Source organism: Embiotoca jacksoni, unplaced genomic scaffold (assembly GCF_022577435.1).
Source record: "Embiotoca jacksoni isolate LCO1_2020_lvr unplaced genomic scaffold, fEmbJac1.0.p SCAF_16, whole genome shotgun sequence".
NCBI classification, from domain to species: domain Eukaryota; kingdom Metazoa; phylum Chordata; class Actinopteri; family Embiotocidae; genus Embiotoca; species Embiotoca jacksoni.
This window is the reverse complement of record NW_027185296.1, coordinates 2,974,520-2,992,500: the sequence shown is the minus strand read 5'-3', so window position 1 is coordinate 2,992,500 and position 17,981 is coordinate 2,974,520. Positions and strand designations below refer to the sequence as shown.

Here is a 17,981-nt window from a genome sequence, read left to right as displayed (position 1 = left end):
TGCCTCAGTCTGTGTGTGTGTGTGTGTGTGTGTGTGTGTGTGTGTGTGTGTGTGTGTGTGTGTGTGTGTGCGTGTGCATGTGCGTGTGCGTGCCTGTCATCCCCTCTCTGGCTGTCTCTCTGTGCGTGCCAGTGCTGTGCTATGCTGGCTGAGACTATGCTGGGGATATTTCTGTCAGCCTCTATTTATTTATTGATGGCGATGCTGGTGAGAGTTCGCCTGCCTACATGTGTGCTTGTGTCAAGAGAAAGTGAGGCGCTCTCTGGAAATCTTTACCTCCTCCTCTTCTTCATCCCCATCCTCTCCCTGACTCCTTCCAGAGTAAATATTTGTCAACCTCCGTCCTAATGACAAGGCCGATCCAGGAAGCGTTGGCTCTTTGACCTCTGAGCAGCCGGACGGGAACTCGCTGCTCGGTGCTCTCTGTCTTGTCTGATGTGTAAGATGAAAGGCTGGTGTCACTGAAATGGAAGTTTAAATCATCCCTGAAAGAGCACGTCCCCGACGGCACCGTCTCTGACAACAAGCCGTTGAAAGCGCTGAGCCGCTCTGCCTCGCTACCGAAAGAGTTCCTGGGAGCAAGAATGCAAATAGACAACATAAATGTCCGACCTCATTGTAGGTCAGGCCCCGTTGAACTCTCGGAGCCTGTCGACTGGTGGTCCGGAAGTCAGCAGGTCCTACCAAGGCTGTTTATCTTCCAGTGTATCTTCCAGGAACAGACAGCGGGCTGAGTGTCTGGAGGTGAGTTGGCAGGGAGGGAGGAAGCAGGCAGGTTTGGTTGCAAAGTGTCCATCCCTTAGATGGCTGACCCTCTGTCTCTCGTCCTCCTACTGCCATGTTCAGTCATTGTCAGCAAAGTGGGAAAACATCCCATTGTTACAACTTAGGAATGGAGAAGTCCTGTGTCGCTCTCTGTCTCTTTAAATCTCTTCAAGTTCTGTTTTCTACTGTGCTGCCCTCCTTGCTTCAGGTAAAGGCTAGAGTTGAGTGGAGGTCATAGTAAATGGGAGTTGCGTTGTTGAAATATAGTGTAGGTTTTCCATTGAGCACTGGATTTCATCAGCTGACAGCACCACCACAGTCCTAAAACTCATAATGTTGCATCATAATAATGTCTTCACAGTCAATAAATCTCTACCGCCAAAGTTGTGACGGGAAACACAAGCGGTAGATTACAGTTATACTCCTCGTGGTTTCTACATATATGCTGTGGACTTAACTTTTGAAGAGCTGTACATCAGCTATCGTGCAGCCTACAGCGTAGCTAATGTCAACTCTAAATGAAGTTTAATTCGAAACACAAACTGAAGGTTGCCTTATTTCTGGTGCCATTATTGTACCAGATGTCTCAGTTCTGATAAACTGACTCCATTTTTGACTTCTTTTCACCAAGTGGGAGACAACGTAGGTGTCAGAAAATCGCCACAGCTACTCGTAATAATAACTAAAAAGAGCCCCAAGGTGTTTATTTACCACCTTACCTAAAAAAAAATAGGTGACCTTCAGGTAAAAAGGAGCAGCGGTGCCACATATTTAGAGAGTGTGTTATTGTGTCATCCGCTAAGACTTTTGATTAGGAGACGACATGCATCGGGATCTGGGTGGCGTAGCCGTTTCCTGGGGGAAAACCCTGGTGTAGGAGGTGTACAAGAATGTTTTTTTTCCTACATAGCGGCTCATATTTATGGTTTGTATGTTGTTACATGATGAACATAACAGACGTCTACACTTGAAACACATGTACTGACTGTAGTGAAAATGCTCATAGGTCAGCGAAAGTAATAGCAACTGTCAAGGTCTCTTTTTTTTTCCCTTGTTCTTGAAAGAACCCCTCAACTCCCCCATAGACCACTTTCTCCTTATCAGTTACCTACAACTGTGTGGACACTCTCTTCCTCTCACCCTCCTCCCTTATATTTGCACTCCCTCTCTTGATTTTTTTTTTCCTTCTCTTTTTCACTCTCTTTTTCTCTCTTCTTTTGAACACTTTATCCTCTTTCCTTCGGCCTCTCTCCCTCCATATTTACCTCTCTCCTTGTCTCCTCAACATGCCTCAGGGCCCTCAAGAGTTTCAGCAAGTTCCACAGACTGTCCATTGTCTTGGGAATGTGGTTCGTTGTCTCCCCTCACCTCTTCCTCTTCCTCCTCCTCCTTTTCCTCCTCCTCCTCCTGTCTGGCGGGAGACATGGTTAGGTTCTGTTTGGCTCCTGGGTCCTCAAGGCCACTGGGTTTAAAGGCTTTAACCTGTCTAACCCCATAACCTGGGCTAGGACAGCTGATCGGTTTAAACTTGGCATTAAGACTAGACGCAGAAATCTGAACACTGTTTAGACAGGTGACAGTTGACGTGTATTTGTCTGCAATGTGAGTCTAGAGATGTTCACCCCAATCAGCCGTACACACCGGGTGGATTAACTGAGCAATTTAAAGGTCTGTATTTTATCGTAACGTAAATAAAAATGCACACTTTTCTTTCTCAAATGCAAAACTCAGAGCGCCATCTGTTCAGAAAAACATACATCAGAGATCTTAAAAGAAGACGTGGGACACAGAGTGAGAAAATGTGCACAGAAATGTAGCTCCAAAATGTTCAGGCTAAAAGGTGTTGGGTGGTGGTTTCACTGGCTGCTTAGTCTTTCTGTGTTTTGTCATTATGTGTAAATTATCCCGACAATTTATACTCAGCGTGAGGAAAGAGATGACGCACATCAGAATCCCCGTCACTGCCCGTGTAAAGGCTCCACGTAAATTTCTATATTTAACAAAATACCTGAACCTGATGTCACCGGCGATGACTTACGAGGTGGAGGTGGTCTAGGGGTGGTGCCTCTCGGATACAAAATGGATATTGGTACTGGTGTTCTGTTCATGTGTGTGTTTCTGTGTGTGTGAGCGCCTCACATGCCCAACCCCCCAATGTCTGGCGCTCAGGAGGACTGCTCCTTTGGGAATGCCTCTTCCTGCCTGGCCCGAGAGACACACACACACACACACACACACACACACAAACACACAAGTATACTTTAAAATAGAAATGGGGTGAGTGGATCAGACTGGCGTGAGATGGTATTAAATGTCTGGTGTGTTTCTGTTGGTTGACAATTGTCAGTCGACCGGGTATGACTTTGGACTGAATGTTCAGGCGTGTGTCTGTTGTTAGAGTAGAGACTGGACTTCCTGTATACTCAACTCATTTTCTCTATTGCCACATTATGCAGACTAGTATATGGTAATTCTTTAAGTGTTGTGAGCCCACCGTGTTGCTTCAGGCACTAAGGAATGCGTTCAGCCCACTGTACCCTCCCCGGCTGCCCTCCTTCTTCCTCTCTATTTTTTCATGTTAACAGTATAAGGTACCACCACCTTCTCTCTCCCTTTTCATCTTGCACCTTCTCGGCTCTGCAGAAATACAATCCAGTTGTGTTTGAGAGAGAGAGACACAGAGAGAGACACAGAGAGAGAGAGAGAGAAATATGAAAGAATGCCAAGGAATAAGGAGGAGGTAGATATTGCTAACAAGGTTGCCAGAGACTCTTTTCATTTTTAATAGTCCCATAGGAGGTCTGGCTGATAAAGTGTTATGTTATATTATTAAATCCTGGCTAAGTTTGAGCTGCAACAGATTCCAACAGTAGCAGTCGTGAAAGTGAGCTTGTAGGTTGGATAAACCACACCAAAATGAAAGGACAGGATCTTTCAGCCTGCACAGAAACATGAGTGTATTTAAGAGTTTTTATTGGAGATCTGTCTCTTTTTAGATTTTACATTAAAGTGATCATTTTGTAAAGTAAAGCATACTTAATTTACAACTTGTTCAAGTAAAGGTGTTCATTTTCACCCCTTTGTGATACATTTGATGTCCATCCGACATCTCCTGTACAATTTTTGCACTTTTGTTCTTTTGCTGTAAGTGACATAAGTGTCTCTGGCCAGACTCGAACAGCGGGCATTGTGATGTTCTGATGTCCCTACGTTGCTGGACCGGACGTATAGAAATTATTGTTGGTCTGAACATCTCAGAACCACCAGCATGCCCAAACATGACACATTTTGTTGTTCACAGAAAGTACTGCCTCACAGATTGTTCTATCAAAAGTAGCTGCTTCGTAGCATTTGCTATTTACAGTATTTCTGTTGTGTCACCACCTCTCTATGCCCTGGTTCAGTGTTCCCTGCAGATTTGATGCCCTCATCGGAAATGAATACATGTTGGAAGTTTAGGATCCGTCGTGTGAAAATCTGCTTTGGTTTGGTGGACTAGAAAAATGCACCAGCTGATAATTCTCGGCGTCAACACTTTCTAGAAAGTAGATGGAAAAAAAGAAACTGTGGCAATGAGTTCCAGTATTTTTATCCAGTTCTTGTGAGTAGAATGCTTCCGTTATTATTTTTTCAGAAGGTGGTGTTAACACCAACGAGAACAATATATTTTCTGAGAATCATCTTGTTCCGTGCTCACTATAGTTGCCATTTTAAAAGTCTTTCTAATATCTCTTCTTTCTACAGACTTTGTATTTCATTTGTACACAGTCTTTGAAGAAACATTGTTAATGCGTTAAGATAAAAATGCAGAATGTGCAACGCAGGGAAATCTAGCACACAATTAAATTAGTCATCAGTAAATATTAACTAAAAAGATCTTTTGTTCCTGCAGTCGAGTGTAAATACTTTATAGGATGTGCGAATATGAACAGAGCTGTGTGAACACCAAGTACATATTTGCAGATATGTAAATGTCACTTGGTGTTGCGCATTAAATGTCAGAGTGTAATAGTCATGTTTTTTATTATACTGTTGTTTATCATCCTTCTAGGATTTTAGGTGCATTTCTGGAGATTAATTGTTTATACTTTACATAACTTTTGTGTTTGCTTTCCCTCAAACTTTTCTCTGATTTCAAGTTTACAAACCCCAGACAGCATCTCTGAACCTGTTGATTTTCTGCTGTGGTTTTCTTGCGTGTGGGCGGAGGAGTTCAAAGTTATAATGAAAGTGACGGAGGAGGTTGACGATTTGGTTGCGGAAAAAAGGGAGCATCAAGCGACATGTCTTTTGGCTGCGTTGCGTGCGTCCTGGTCAACTGACGCTGAGGTCTGAGCCTCTTTTGTGATGGATTTCTCTCCATATTATTTTTGAACGTCGGTGTTGAAGGGCAGCTGATGAAAGACAGGTTTGTGCTTTGATTCTAAGGTACTGACAGGAAACACCTGACACAGCGGATGTTGTACACTGTTAAACATTTATTTATGTTTATGCTGAAAAAATAAATAACAAAATAGACCCAGAAGTGCAATATATATTTTCACCAAAGCTTTTTTTGACTGTCAAAAGCGTGCCTGCTTATGTTTGTGTGTCATCACCTGCGATGTGGCCTTTCAGGGGATGATCTACCTGCTCAGTCCTGATCTGCAGTCCTCTCTGACCTGCAGAGCTGAGCATCTAGACTCAGTGAATAAGAGCCAGACAGCAGCCAGTGCAGGATAAAATCAGTTTCCCTAACTCTCTCTGACAAACGCTAACACACATTTCATTATTTCACTGTATTCTTCACATCAGGTTTCATCTCCGAGATCCAAGGTTTCTATTATTCCCTAATTAGCAGCATTAATAATGTTCAATTAGACATATAGCTTTGTGAATGTGTAAGTCTGCCTCTTTCATTCAAAGTGTGTGTATGTGCGTCCTTTGGTTCTCTTGTGGCTTCCCACCCAACACCAACTGTCTAATGAGGGAGTGAAAGGCCACGGGCAGAGGAGGGGGCAGGGGCTGCATATCAGTGTGTGTGTGTGTGTGTGTGTGTGTGTGTGTGTGTGTGTGTGTGTGTGTGTGTGTGTGTGTGTGTGTGTGTGTGTGTGTGTGTGTGCATTCGTGTGTGTGTGTAATTAAAGAGAAGTGCCAGCAGGGGGGACCTGTGTTAGAAAGGGTCACCAAGAGAGCAGCAGGCCATCGCCAAGCTTTGGTCATTAACTACCGACACTGCCAATAAAGGCTTCTGTGTGTGTGTGTGTGTGTGTGTGTGTGTGTGTGTGTGTGTGTGTGTGTGTGTGTGTGTGCGTGTGCGTGTGTGTGTTTGCATGTGCATGTGTTTATGTCAGGGGGCCAGCTGCTAAATTACTTTACATCAGAATCTGTTTTGCTCAGTTTATGGATGTCTGTGTCGTGTCTGTGTTCGTTTAGCAGTCATGTTCTGAGTAGGGTTGAGTGACTGCCTTCCTGCTTATGGTTTTTATTTTCAACACGTTATACTATGGCACCATGTAAACTTATGGTCATCATCATTTAATGCATTGATTATTTTTCTTTTTATCAGTTAAGCTGTTTTGTGAAGTGTCAATCACAGTTTCCAAGAGCCCATGGCAGCATTTTTAAGATTGCTTGTTTGGTACCAACTACAGTCTGAAACATTGTAAATATCCAATGATAACAAACAAGAAAAGCAGAATATTTCACAAACTAATAATGGAGAATTTTTTGATAAATGAAAATAGCAGATGCTTATTCATCGTAGCTCTACATTGTATTAACCTTGTGACATACAAAGAGCTATGTTTTGTAGATTTGCAGGAAGAGGACATTTGGGATTATTACAATTTGGATTTTATTTAGACATTTTAATGATGACATTGATTCTCTTCTCATTCACTCTCAGGATTTCTATAACTAACGACCAAAACTACAATTAAATTGTAATAAATTGTAATAATCCTTTAATTTTATATGCTGACTTGTACTAATGCATGTAATAAAAAACAAAACAGGCTTTTGATCTTTCTAAAACAATTTAAAAACCGTTTTGGTTTGTTTGTTTTTATTTATTTATTTCAGGCTGTTGTGTCTGTCATTTATGTCACCATCCCTTCATTCTGTCAGCTCCCATCCACAGACAGCCACCACATCCGTATGATGTTTACAGGAGGCAGGAATTGACAGGCAGAATTGTCGTTGTTCCTGCATTTGTTTGTTTCATCTGAGAGCTGCTTTTTTTTCTCCAGATGTTTGTGTGCACAAACGCGCGTGTTTATGCCATCTGCACTCAGTTATGTGCTTTCTTTCCTGTCAGGTAGTACGTACGGATTGCCATAGGTTTGATTGGTTAGCCTGAGAGGCAGCAGCGGGAGTTAAGGCAGGTGCTCCAGGGCAGCAGGGGGAAAGCCGGGCGGCATCCCCCAGCCACGGCGCCTTCCCTCTGGGCTTCCAGCTCGGAGCAGTGCCTGGGTAGCTGGGAGGCAGCTCCGGGCTCGTGGGGCCCTGATGTTGGGAGATGGTTCAGAGACAGGGGCGGTACGAGGAGGAGGGATATGTGTGTGTGTATGTGTGTTTGTCTGTGTGTGTTCTGTGGGGGGATCCCAAGCAGATTTGTTTACCGGTAATTAATTCACCTGATTGACATAACAGCTGCCGGAGCTATGGGAAGGCAGTAGCGTGTGTGTGTGTGTGTGTGTGCGTGTGCGCGTGCGTGCTTGTGGTATATACAGTACCCTCCTGTGCACACTCACTGTGTGTGTGTGTGTATATATGCATATTTTTCTTCATTCCCTTTAAGTGTGTGTGTGCATGCCTGTGCAGAGATCAGCTCCCGCCACTGAGGGCATTTCCATGTTGCGGGGTTGGGAGCAGAGCTCCTAGGCAGAGCAGCCCGGCAGCTCTCTGTCTTCCATCGATTAGACCCATCTGTCGGCCGGCAGCCCTGCTTACACACTCCTGCCTCTCCGCTAATCTTTATAGAGTTGACTTCACTGACAGAGTTATTGGAGCACTTGAAGCTGAGGGAGAAGGAGGGCTGTGACAGAAGGACAAATGGGGGAGTTGGGAGGAGCTCGTGACGGCAGTGACAGTGAGGAGCAGTGTGAAGAGTAATTCCTGGTTTGGTTTGCACAAGACACTAGCCAGATGAAACCAGCAGTTTGTCTGCAAATCTGTCCCACAAGCATGTAGACAGTTAAATATAGACACAAATGGAGTATTGATTCAGATGCCTGTTTATTCCTGCGCAGACATCAGCTTTACCTGAAGTATCATTTTTTTTCTGATTAAGCCTCCCTCTTTCGTCATAGCCTCTTTACATTAAGGACAAGTTCTTTACAGTAACAGTCTCAACCCTTCTGTTTCTCTGTAGTTTATGGTTTTTTGTGTGCAGCTGAGGAGCAGACAAAGAAAAAGAGAGGATGTTGCAGATATAAACAGAAGCCTTTGTGTGAATAATGTAAGCTCGTGGAAGAGTTGGATTGGACTGTGTTTGTCTGCATGTGTGAACTTTTGTGTTCAGAGCCTCAGGGTGCCCGCACGGACTTTTATTTTTATGCATTTGTGAACACGTTAGTGTGTCTGTGTCTGGACGGTCGGGTCACGCCGAGCCCTTTGCGGTCTGAAAGAAACACAGGCGTGTGCACGCACACATATTCACAGGCACACTCACACAACTACTAACAGGTCGGTATCAGTGTTGTTGTGGCCAGCAGGTAGCAGTGTGTTGGCCTGCTTGTCTGGACCCAGATAACAGCAGATCCATTACCCCCTGGAAGCCGAGGTCTGATCACCGGACAGATAGAGCCGCTCACTCACTGTCTGTAGGCCCAGCCAGCTCGCCAGCCACCACTGCGGTGCTAAAGAGGATCACAACCAGGGGCCAAAGGAGAGCAGAACCCCTCTGTAGAGGAACTTATCAAATACACGTCCCATGATAATACCTCGTTCATGTCATGTGGCAAGGAGGATACTGATAGGAAAGATGGTCATGTTTATGACCATATTGTGGTTGGCCTTATTCTAAGATCACCCTGAATACAAGATGTGTCCGCCGTGTTTGCAGTGATTATGTGCAGCTAATCTTACTGGCTGCCGCCTCTCTAACTTCATATTCACCATAAAGACTTGAGAGGTGACTCAATCTTCTCGTCTAACTATTGGCAAGAAAGCAAATAGGTATGTTTCCCCAAAATGTGGAACTGCTGCGTTAAAAAGACAGAAAGTCAAGCTCACACCTTTCAAAATGCCTTTAATCTGCTCACGGAGACAAAATAAGGCTTCAATGAGTTGAACTGAATTGATACTGAATTCTTATTCTTCATCTTCTTCTTATAGAGGAGGCATGGACGGATGCAGGATTAAGAATGGAGATGATATATGGCAATCAAGTAGGATTGTTGATTAAAACTGGATCCTTAATGAGGAAATCTTGACAACTGTTTAGAGAAGATAATATGATGAAAATATGTTGTGAAATGTGGCTCCGATTATTAGTAGATGGTTTCGTGGAGGTGGAGGGAGAGTGAGGTAAAGGAGAGCGATGTGTGTGAGAGGAGGTAACACCGCGCAGGTATTGTGTATCAGGTCTGTTTGTGTGCAGGGAGAGAGAAGAAAAAAGGAGGGAGATAGCTGTGGCAAACAGGGCAGCTATCAAAAGCCACAGGCTGCTTTAAACTCCATGTCTGTTTCTTTTTCTTTCTCTTTCTTTCCTCGTGTTTTTTTTATTTTTTTATTTTTTTTATTTTTTATTTTTTCATTTCTCTCCCTCCACCTATGGCTTTCTCTCCATATCTCTCTCTCTCTCTCTCTCTCTCTCTCTCTCTCTCTCTCTCTCTCTCTCTCTCTTTCTCTCTCTCTCTCTCTCTCTCTCTCTCTCTCTCTGTCCCTCTCTCTCTCTGCTCCCTGGCCATGCTGATGATTGACGGCCTGAGGGTTTTAATGGGCACTGGAGAGCAGGAGCTGAGGTCGGGGTTGTCATGGCAACTAGGAGAAGGGGCCTTTTGCTGCTGCTTCACCTGAGTACTGTGGAGTCTCGTTGGCTGGCTGAGGCTGATACACACACACACACACACACACACACACACACACACACACACACACACACATACATGCTCGCCACTCATACTTACATGCCAGCACCACTTCCATGCACTCTTTCTCCTCTCCCTTAGATGCCATGCTGTCCATCCAACCATCTTCTCTCTTCCTCTGCTCATCCTCCTCCTCCTTTTTCCTGTCTCTTCCTCTCTGTCTTTCTCTTTCTCTCTGCTGATCCCTTAATGCTCTCAGAAACACCACAGCTGGTTAACTGTGTGTGTGTGTGTATCTGTGTGTTTGCAACTCTGTGTGCGCATGTGTGTGTAACTGTACAGTATTTAGCCTGTTGTTTTAGATGTCCATTGTTCAATAGAAGCACACAATTACACTTTTTAGAGGGTCAGCAATGTCTGTGTTCCTCCTTTGGCTTGTAGAGAGAAGTTGGCTTGTTTCACACATTATTATTCATTTTGTCATGTCAGCTATAGAAGTTCAAAATACAGACACAATCTAGCCAGACCTGTAGAAGGCCAACCTTGATGGGCCTGAATAATATCAAAACAAAAATCCAAAAAAGATGGAAATATCTAAAAGGAAAATCCGGCATCGCATCAGCTAAGCAGCAGCCACTAAAACTCATTTTCACAGTCCAGTTTGATTCAAAAAACACTTTTGAATTTTGCAATGATTATTATCAGAATATGTCTTAATGATGGGTAACATAATAACACAGAGACCCAAAATCAGCAACCAAACAACAACCAATTTCAGCTGCATATCACCTGGAAGGGGCCCAGTTCTGGTCCTGGTTTGGGTCTCTATTACTGGGAACCGAGACTTGTTTGGCATTTTTGATTCGGTAGTTGGCAATTGAGAAGAAAAACATGGGGAGTGATGACACGTAAAACAGTCGCCACCTTGAATCAACCCAGATTGTTGTGCTTCCCAAGCCACCAGGTCACAAGTTAAAGGTGGAGAAATGATGCACACCTTTCATATAAAGGACGTTAATGTCCCTTATTTGTTTTTGCTGAACCACAAACTTTCAGGTTATTTGAACTCAAGTCAGATGTTTATTTGAAATTGCCAGTGAATTAGCTATTTGCTCATTTACTGTGTGGTTTGGTAGACACTCTCGACCACTTCACGCTCGTCTCCTGTTGAGGTTGGAAGGAAGCGATATAGATCCCACATAGACCTCAGTAATATCGAAGCATGTTCAGTGGGCGGTTCTTCAATGTCCGACCTGCCGTCACCCTTTGAGAGAGCTCTCCGTCTCTCCCTCCCTCGCTCTCTCGTTCTTTCTAACTCCTGTGGATGTCCATGTCCGTACTCTGTAAATCTTATGTTTTGGTTGGAGTCCCACAGATTCACACCCTCTTCCCAGTGCAGTGTGTGTGTGTGTGTGTGTGTGTGTGTGTCCTGCCTCGTGGCCCCGGGGCCTGTTAGTTAGAGTCTGGGCCGTGCAGGTCAGCCGAGGCACGGAGGGATTGTTTGCAGTGGAAGTGAGTGAAGCTCTGGTTACAGTGGGGGGAGGGGCTGCATGATAGCACTGTGTGAGTCTATGACTGTTCAATGGAAAATAGATGTTTAGAGAATTGAGATGGGAATATTGACACAGTTAAAGCGTGTAATTGTCAAAAGGACTTACATGAGCGTTTTCTGATCCGCTCCCTCATGTTAAGGTCTCTAAACCCTCTTTGGTTGAGATTAGGGAGGTTAGGCTGTGGTCATGATTACGAGAAACAACACCTTCCTTTTGAGAAGTGTCACAACATCAAGGTTGCATGGCAGGAAAACATAAAGATGGGTCTCTTTTAAGTGTTTGCCAGTGTGGTGTTTCTAACTCTTTTTACTTCCTCTTCTTCAGCACTGGGAACCATCCTCCTTATTCTGCTTTAAAAGGTTTCTCAGTGTAACTTCACTCCTCCTCCCATTGCCCCGGCCACGTGTGAATGTCGAGCTCTGACAAAACAGTCATGACCGAACACCGACTGTCAGCTTCACCGCCTCAGAAGATAACCAGAGCAGCGAGTGTCACATCTGTCTTCTCCCCGGTGTTGAAAATCATTATTATTGAGGGGAAAGATGAAGGAAATATTGCCAAAAATATATTTGGAGGCCACATTCAAACAGGGTTTCATGCAGAAATAAGGGTTATTGTATAAATCAAAGACCATTATACTGATTTACAGTTTTTATGTTTTACATCAATCAACCAATAAAATGCTTACAATTGAACAAAATCCACCAAAGCTTTAGGGGGGGCTCAAAGACGAACCTCTACTTTATCCCATTTAAATGTGTGTGACTCTTTCTGTTCGTAACCCTCTCTGCAGCTGACAGATTCAAGTCCCATCTTTAAGTCCTGCTGATCCAGAAAGCCTTAAAGTTCTTACTAAATATCTGCATTTTGTTTCTCGCCCTTCATCAAATTATTTATCGCTGCATCCAGCTGATCACATCTTGATCAGACATCTGTAATTGCTCCATTTGTGCCCCGACAGAGTGTAATCAAGGCTAGAAGTTTTGTGGCAAATAATTTCGGAACATCTATCATTCTATTATTTTCGCCTGAAGATTATTTTAACACCTTGCTGATCACTGGTTTGTCCTGAAACTGTGTGTTTGTCCACTTAACAGGAATACTGATGGTGAACTGTGTTTTTCTGTTGTGTCTTTTTTCAGAGCGCAGCCGCCGCCCCTAGTCCAGTGATGGGCAACATGCCACCCAACGATGGCCTGCCGGGTGGACCTATGCCCCCGGGCTTCTTTCAAGTAAGAGAAAGAACCTTCTCTCTCTCTGGCTTCATCCCTCACCCTTCCCACCACCTCCAGCCATCATACAACCCCGACAGCTTCTCTGCCCCTCCCTCAGCCCTCGCTAAGCCTATCCTTCTGTCTCCTCCTTCTTTTTTAGCCTCTTTAGCTGTCCTAATCCCTGTCCAGATGTGTTCCCTTCTCTGTCTCTCTGCCTCCGTCCCATATGTCCATGCTCATGTTGTTAACTCCTGGTGCTCTGTCGGATGGTTTAGACTCTTTACCCAAAGAGTTCTCATTGATACAGTTTTTATTTTCCGAAAATACAAAATGTGCTTGAGTGCCAGTGGAAGTGCTTAGTAGGTTTGTTGGGAAGAGGAGAGGAGGCTATTTTCTCTGGTTTGTGTTGCTTCACTAATTCCTCCTGTCATCACTGTTCTGTGAAGGCTGTCTCGGAGGCTGACGAGGTCGCTCTCCCTCTGCTTCCATCACGCTCTCCTCTCTCTCGTATTCAAACACGCACACACGGAAACCTTATTTGACACTTTGACACACATTAAACTGGTAACACTTTCAAAATTAAGCTTTTAAAATAACTGCACCCTCAAAGATATTCAATGAATTTCTGAAGGTGAAAAGAGAACTGAAAAGTTTGAATCTACTTGAAACTGCTGCAGATGATTGTTGAATTGGAAAAAAGTGAGTTGTTGCACTTAAAGTTGCCTGTAAATATTCGATTTTACGCATCTAGTCGAAGCTTTTGGAGCAGTTTGTAAAAACTTCTCTTACAGGAGGTAGTGTTCAACCCCTGCAAAAGTGATTGTGTCCTTTTGAAAACTCTGCACATGTGACATTTGTCTTCGTGTGGTTATGAGCCTTTAAAGGAGTAGTACAACATTTAGAATCATACCCTACTCTGTACGGTAAATATGAAGCTTCATCCAGCAGCTGGTTTTCATAGATTAACACAAAGTTTGGAAACAAGCGACACAACAGCATCTCTAAAGCTAGAGATGGCCCTGGCTCTCCCCGGCTTAGACTTTGTGCTGGAGGTAAAGGCAAGCTAAATGCAGCCATGAGAGTGGTTTTATTCGTTGCACTGAATTAAAAAAGAAAAGAAAAATGTATTTAATTTCATTAATCAAAAACAAAATCAACAGATTAATTGACAATTATTAGTTGCAGTATATTTTGTTAATCCCTTGTAAGAATAATTAAATACGTTATTATGCTGTAAGCATGTCGCACAAATTTCTTCGTACTAGATGTTTTGCATGCCTGATGTTTAAGTACATACAGGGAGAGACAGTGTAGCCATTGCCTGTTTTTAGCTTGTGGTGGTTGATTGGCAGCATGTCGTGTGCTGTGCAGCTTGTGTGCGTGTGTGCGTGTGCGTGTGCGTGTGTGTGTGTGTGTGTGTGTAGGTGCAGGGGTCATGGAGAATGTTAATGATGTATGAGCAGTGAGCAGGCCAGGGAGAAAGCTATCTGATGATGTTGCGTGAGTGACATTGCTTTCCATAAATAGACCCTGTGTGCATGGCAGACAGACAGACAGACAGACAGGATGGATAGAGGGGAGACAGGGAGGAGAAAGGGGGGATGGATGGATGGATGTTGTCTCCTCTCCTCTCCTCTCCTCTCCTCTCCTCTCCTCTCCTCTCCTCTCCTCTCCTCTTTAGGTTTAGGAAACAAAAACTAAGGGTGTGAATTTGTGCCGGCATAGTGCGCAAAAACAAAGACAAACTGCTCTCTGCATCTTTCCAAACTCTCCATCAGATGTCCTGAAATCAAGCTCACACTGTTGCCCAAACAGCTGCATCTTTCAACTTGAGCTGGAGCTAAAAACCACACACATTGCTTTCGGTAGGTAGCTGACATTCATTCCCTGGTGAACTAATGGTTGCGGTCCATGCTGAGAGTGCAGGCTACTGAGTTTTCTGAAATGCATTTATTCATTCAAATGAAGCGGGGAGCAGATTTATTTTCTCCCTCTCTCAGATATTGTTGAGATTTTACTCATTCTCGTTTCACTTCTCTCAGTCACACTGGATGTAAGGTCAGTCGAGTGGACAATGCTTCCGGAGATGAATTGTGAATGGATTATATCGAGAAAAACAGAATTTTCTCTGCTTTAGTCATTTCTCATCAAATCTCCTGGTCAGTTTTCTTCACCACCTTACCCCCCCCTCCCTCTCTCTCTCTCTCTCTCTCCTTTGTATGGCTGGCTTCCTTCCTTCTCCATGACATTTCCTCACTCTCCAGTTCCCTTGTCTTTGAAACTATTATTTTCTCGCACGTTGCTTCACTGACACATGCTTACTCACCGACTCTCATGTGTGAACTATTCACAAGCACGCTGTGTGTGTGTGTTGCAGAGTTTTTTTTCCCAGTTGCACCAGCATGGTAATTAACATAGGTGACCCCCAACACTGTTATTGGCTACGGTCCTGGGAGAGAGGGATGGGGGCATCGGAGGGACAGTTGAGTAAAATGGAGGTGGAAGGAGGAGAGTGTGTACTATAATATTTGGCACACATGGTGAGCTTGGCATAGCGCTCCTGCAGCAAAAAAAAGAAAAAAAAAAAACGGGTAGCTAAAGAGGGGGACGTGATTGAGGCAGAAAGACAGAAGAAGAAAGAGATAAGGAAGAAGTGTCTATGGGGTATACATTTGGTATATAATCCTCCTCCTCTTAGCAAAAGTCCATCCCTGCTGCATCATGGCCCTCTGGGGAGGACAAGCAAAAGGGGAGATGACAGGGGGGAGGAGAAAGAGGAGGGAGAGGCTGCAAGGAGAGACAGAGTTAATGACAGAGAGGAGGAGAGAAAAAGCAGCAGAGAGTAGAGGAGAGGACACGGAGATGTCAGGAAAGTATTTCAAAAATAATTTCCAAAAAGAGAAATGTGGTCAAATGTGTTCTTTAGAGATTTATATCATCCATCTGTCAAATAATGCCTCCAAAAATCCCTCTTTGTTGACCTTATTCTGTAATCTACATGTGGGACGTCAGGTACTGAGAAAATTTAATGCGCTCCATTAAATCTGTAGACCAGTTGGGGTGGTGCAGCCTCTTTTTTACCAAACTGGAATTGCTCCTCTTGCCAAACAAATCCAAAGTCAAAGGCTGTGTGTTTTACTGCAGGTAATTGCGGCTCTTCAGGGACCACACCAAAAAGCACAACAAGCGGATTAGGTTTGATTACACTTTATAAGAACAAGCAACACAGGTATCAAAGACAAACTTAAGAACCTGCTCAAAGCTGACACATGATGGCCACATGCTGAATTAGGGAGACATCTGCTCTCAGTAATTTATTTATCAAAGGTAAGACTGATCTCAAGGTTCATTCTGGTCAGCTGTATTACAAAGATGCAGAGACACAAGGTGAAGTGCTTTAGAAAGTGAACGGGAGACTGGAAACCATGAAGAAAGGAGGGACGAATACTGTCTGAGATATTTATTATTTATTATATTATTTATTATTATTGTAAGGGTTAAATGTCAGATCTCAGTGTTTGCTTGGGTTTCATTGTCGGTCCTTCGGTGGGGGAAGCAGACCTCTGGTTTAGATCTGAGGGTCAGAGAGAAAACTACAAGGTTGTTAGGTGGCTTTTCTTGGGACACAAAGCAGCGCACACGCTGCCCAAACAGTTTTACCGGTAAAAGTAAGACATCACATTGTTCGACCCCTTTGCCCACTGTACAAAAGACACCAAGATTGTGTATTAAAAAAAAAAGAAGCTCTGTGAAACATTTTAATCTCCCATTCTACCACATCTGAAATAGAGCTGTGAATGGAGGATTCAAAAAGACAGATGTTGAAGGGCCCAGATTAGAGTGTGCAGGCAAAACTTTTCACTTTTGTCTGAAGTGAAGCCACTAAGAGGAGGGACCGTCTTTTACGCTTATCGTCGGCGCTTATCCTTGAGAGGACAGCAGCAAAAATGATACCTAACAATTCCCCTTGAATGACAGACACTTAAAAATGAGAGGCAGCCCTCGGCAGACGTTTTCTCTGTCCCATTGTCTGCCTGTAGCTTCTGCTAGACTTAGTTCAGACATGTTGATAACAGTCAGTACAGTTAAACAGTGATGTGAATGTAGCTTTTGTCTCCTACCGTGCATGCTTCATCCCTATCAGCGGAGTGTTTCCGATACCGTGTGTTTTATCTGTTTGGAGACAGGCGTGAGAACTCGGTCTAAACACACACTCACACATTTACCTGTGTGTCAATGAACTTAGCAGAGGATGAGGGGGGTCTCGGATACAGGACTGTGCAAACATTTGAGGCACCAACAGTGAAGATATGAGATTTCATTTATCAATTAATTTCACACAAAGTGCAGAACAAAACTTAATCAAACCAATATTTGCATTAAACAAGAACCCACCCTCCCCCTTAAAGCAGGTTGCTTCAAGCATCACTGTGAACTTGCCACAGTTCTTCTGTGGATTTAGTCTGTCTCTGTGTCTTCTGTCTGTTCAGGGCTCTCTGACAGCATTTCCTGTTCTTCTGGTGTCTTAACAGACTTCTTTACTGACTGGCTGTATGTTTGGACTGCTGCGTAATGAATTTGGGGCCAAACAGACACCTTCCTTGATGATCTAGTGTCTAAAACCTCTGCGCAGTAAATCACACGGTACCATCCTAACGTGTTTAAATGGCTGTGAGGGTTTCATGGCTGTCCTCGGGGAGAAAACACCCCAGAGCACGTTCCCATCTCTGAGCTGACATGTTGCCATGCTATATACCATGAGCTAGCAAGAGACCCACGGCTGCCACTGCCGCTCTCTCTGGAATGTTAGCAAGGAATGACAATGAGTGTGCATTCAGTGTGTGTGTGTGTGTGTGTGTGTGTGTGTGTGTGTGTGTGTGTATGTGTGTGTGTGTGTGTGTGTGTGTGTGGTGCTGTTCCTCCTGGCTTTGTTTGTTGTGTTCAGTGATGCAGGCTGCTTTGTGTTCTCGCTCTCTCTCTCTCTCTCTGTGTGTGTGTGTGTGTGTGTGTGTGTGTGTGTAGGTGTATGTGTGTGTGTGTGTGTGTGTGTGTGTGTGTGTGTGTGTGTGTGTGTGTGTGTCCAGTAGTTTGATGGCAGTTACACACTGCCCTCTAGTGATGGCAGCTATAAACAAGAGAAAGAAATGTCAGAAGACTGGTACTCTTCCACCTCGTTCCCTCCCTCTGTCTGTTAGTGGTCCATCAGGGGCAGCAGTGTGGGTCTTCCTTAAGCTGAAATGTGTGGTGAGGAGACGAGGGGGTTGTGTTGATGGGTTTGTGGTACTGTGCCAAGCTGTTATCTCCTTAGCCGAGTAGAAAATGATTTTATTAATTGCTTCATTTAACGCTCCCCGTGTCCCCCTCCTTCTTCCCCTCTCCTACACAAATACACAAACAACAGCACACAAGCGCACACACTCCAACCAAGCTACTTT

The 17,981-nt window shown here is 44.1% G+C and overlaps 1 protein-coding gene across 2 annotated transcripts in view; it reads left to right on the top strand.

The window, feature by feature from the left end:
* The window catches only part of ssbp4 (single stranded DNA binding protein 4), an 83,018-nt gene that overhangs the window by 48,039 nt on the left and 16,998 nt on the right, over positions 1–17,981 (top strand). For both annotated transcript variants that reach the window (XM_069150259.1, XM_069150258.1), the window contains exon 5: positions 12,475–12,564. In XM_069150259.1, the coding sequence (XP_069006360.1) occupies positions 12,475–12,564 (90 nt within the window). The remainder of the gene's footprint in view (positions 1–12,474; positions 12,565–17,981) is intronic.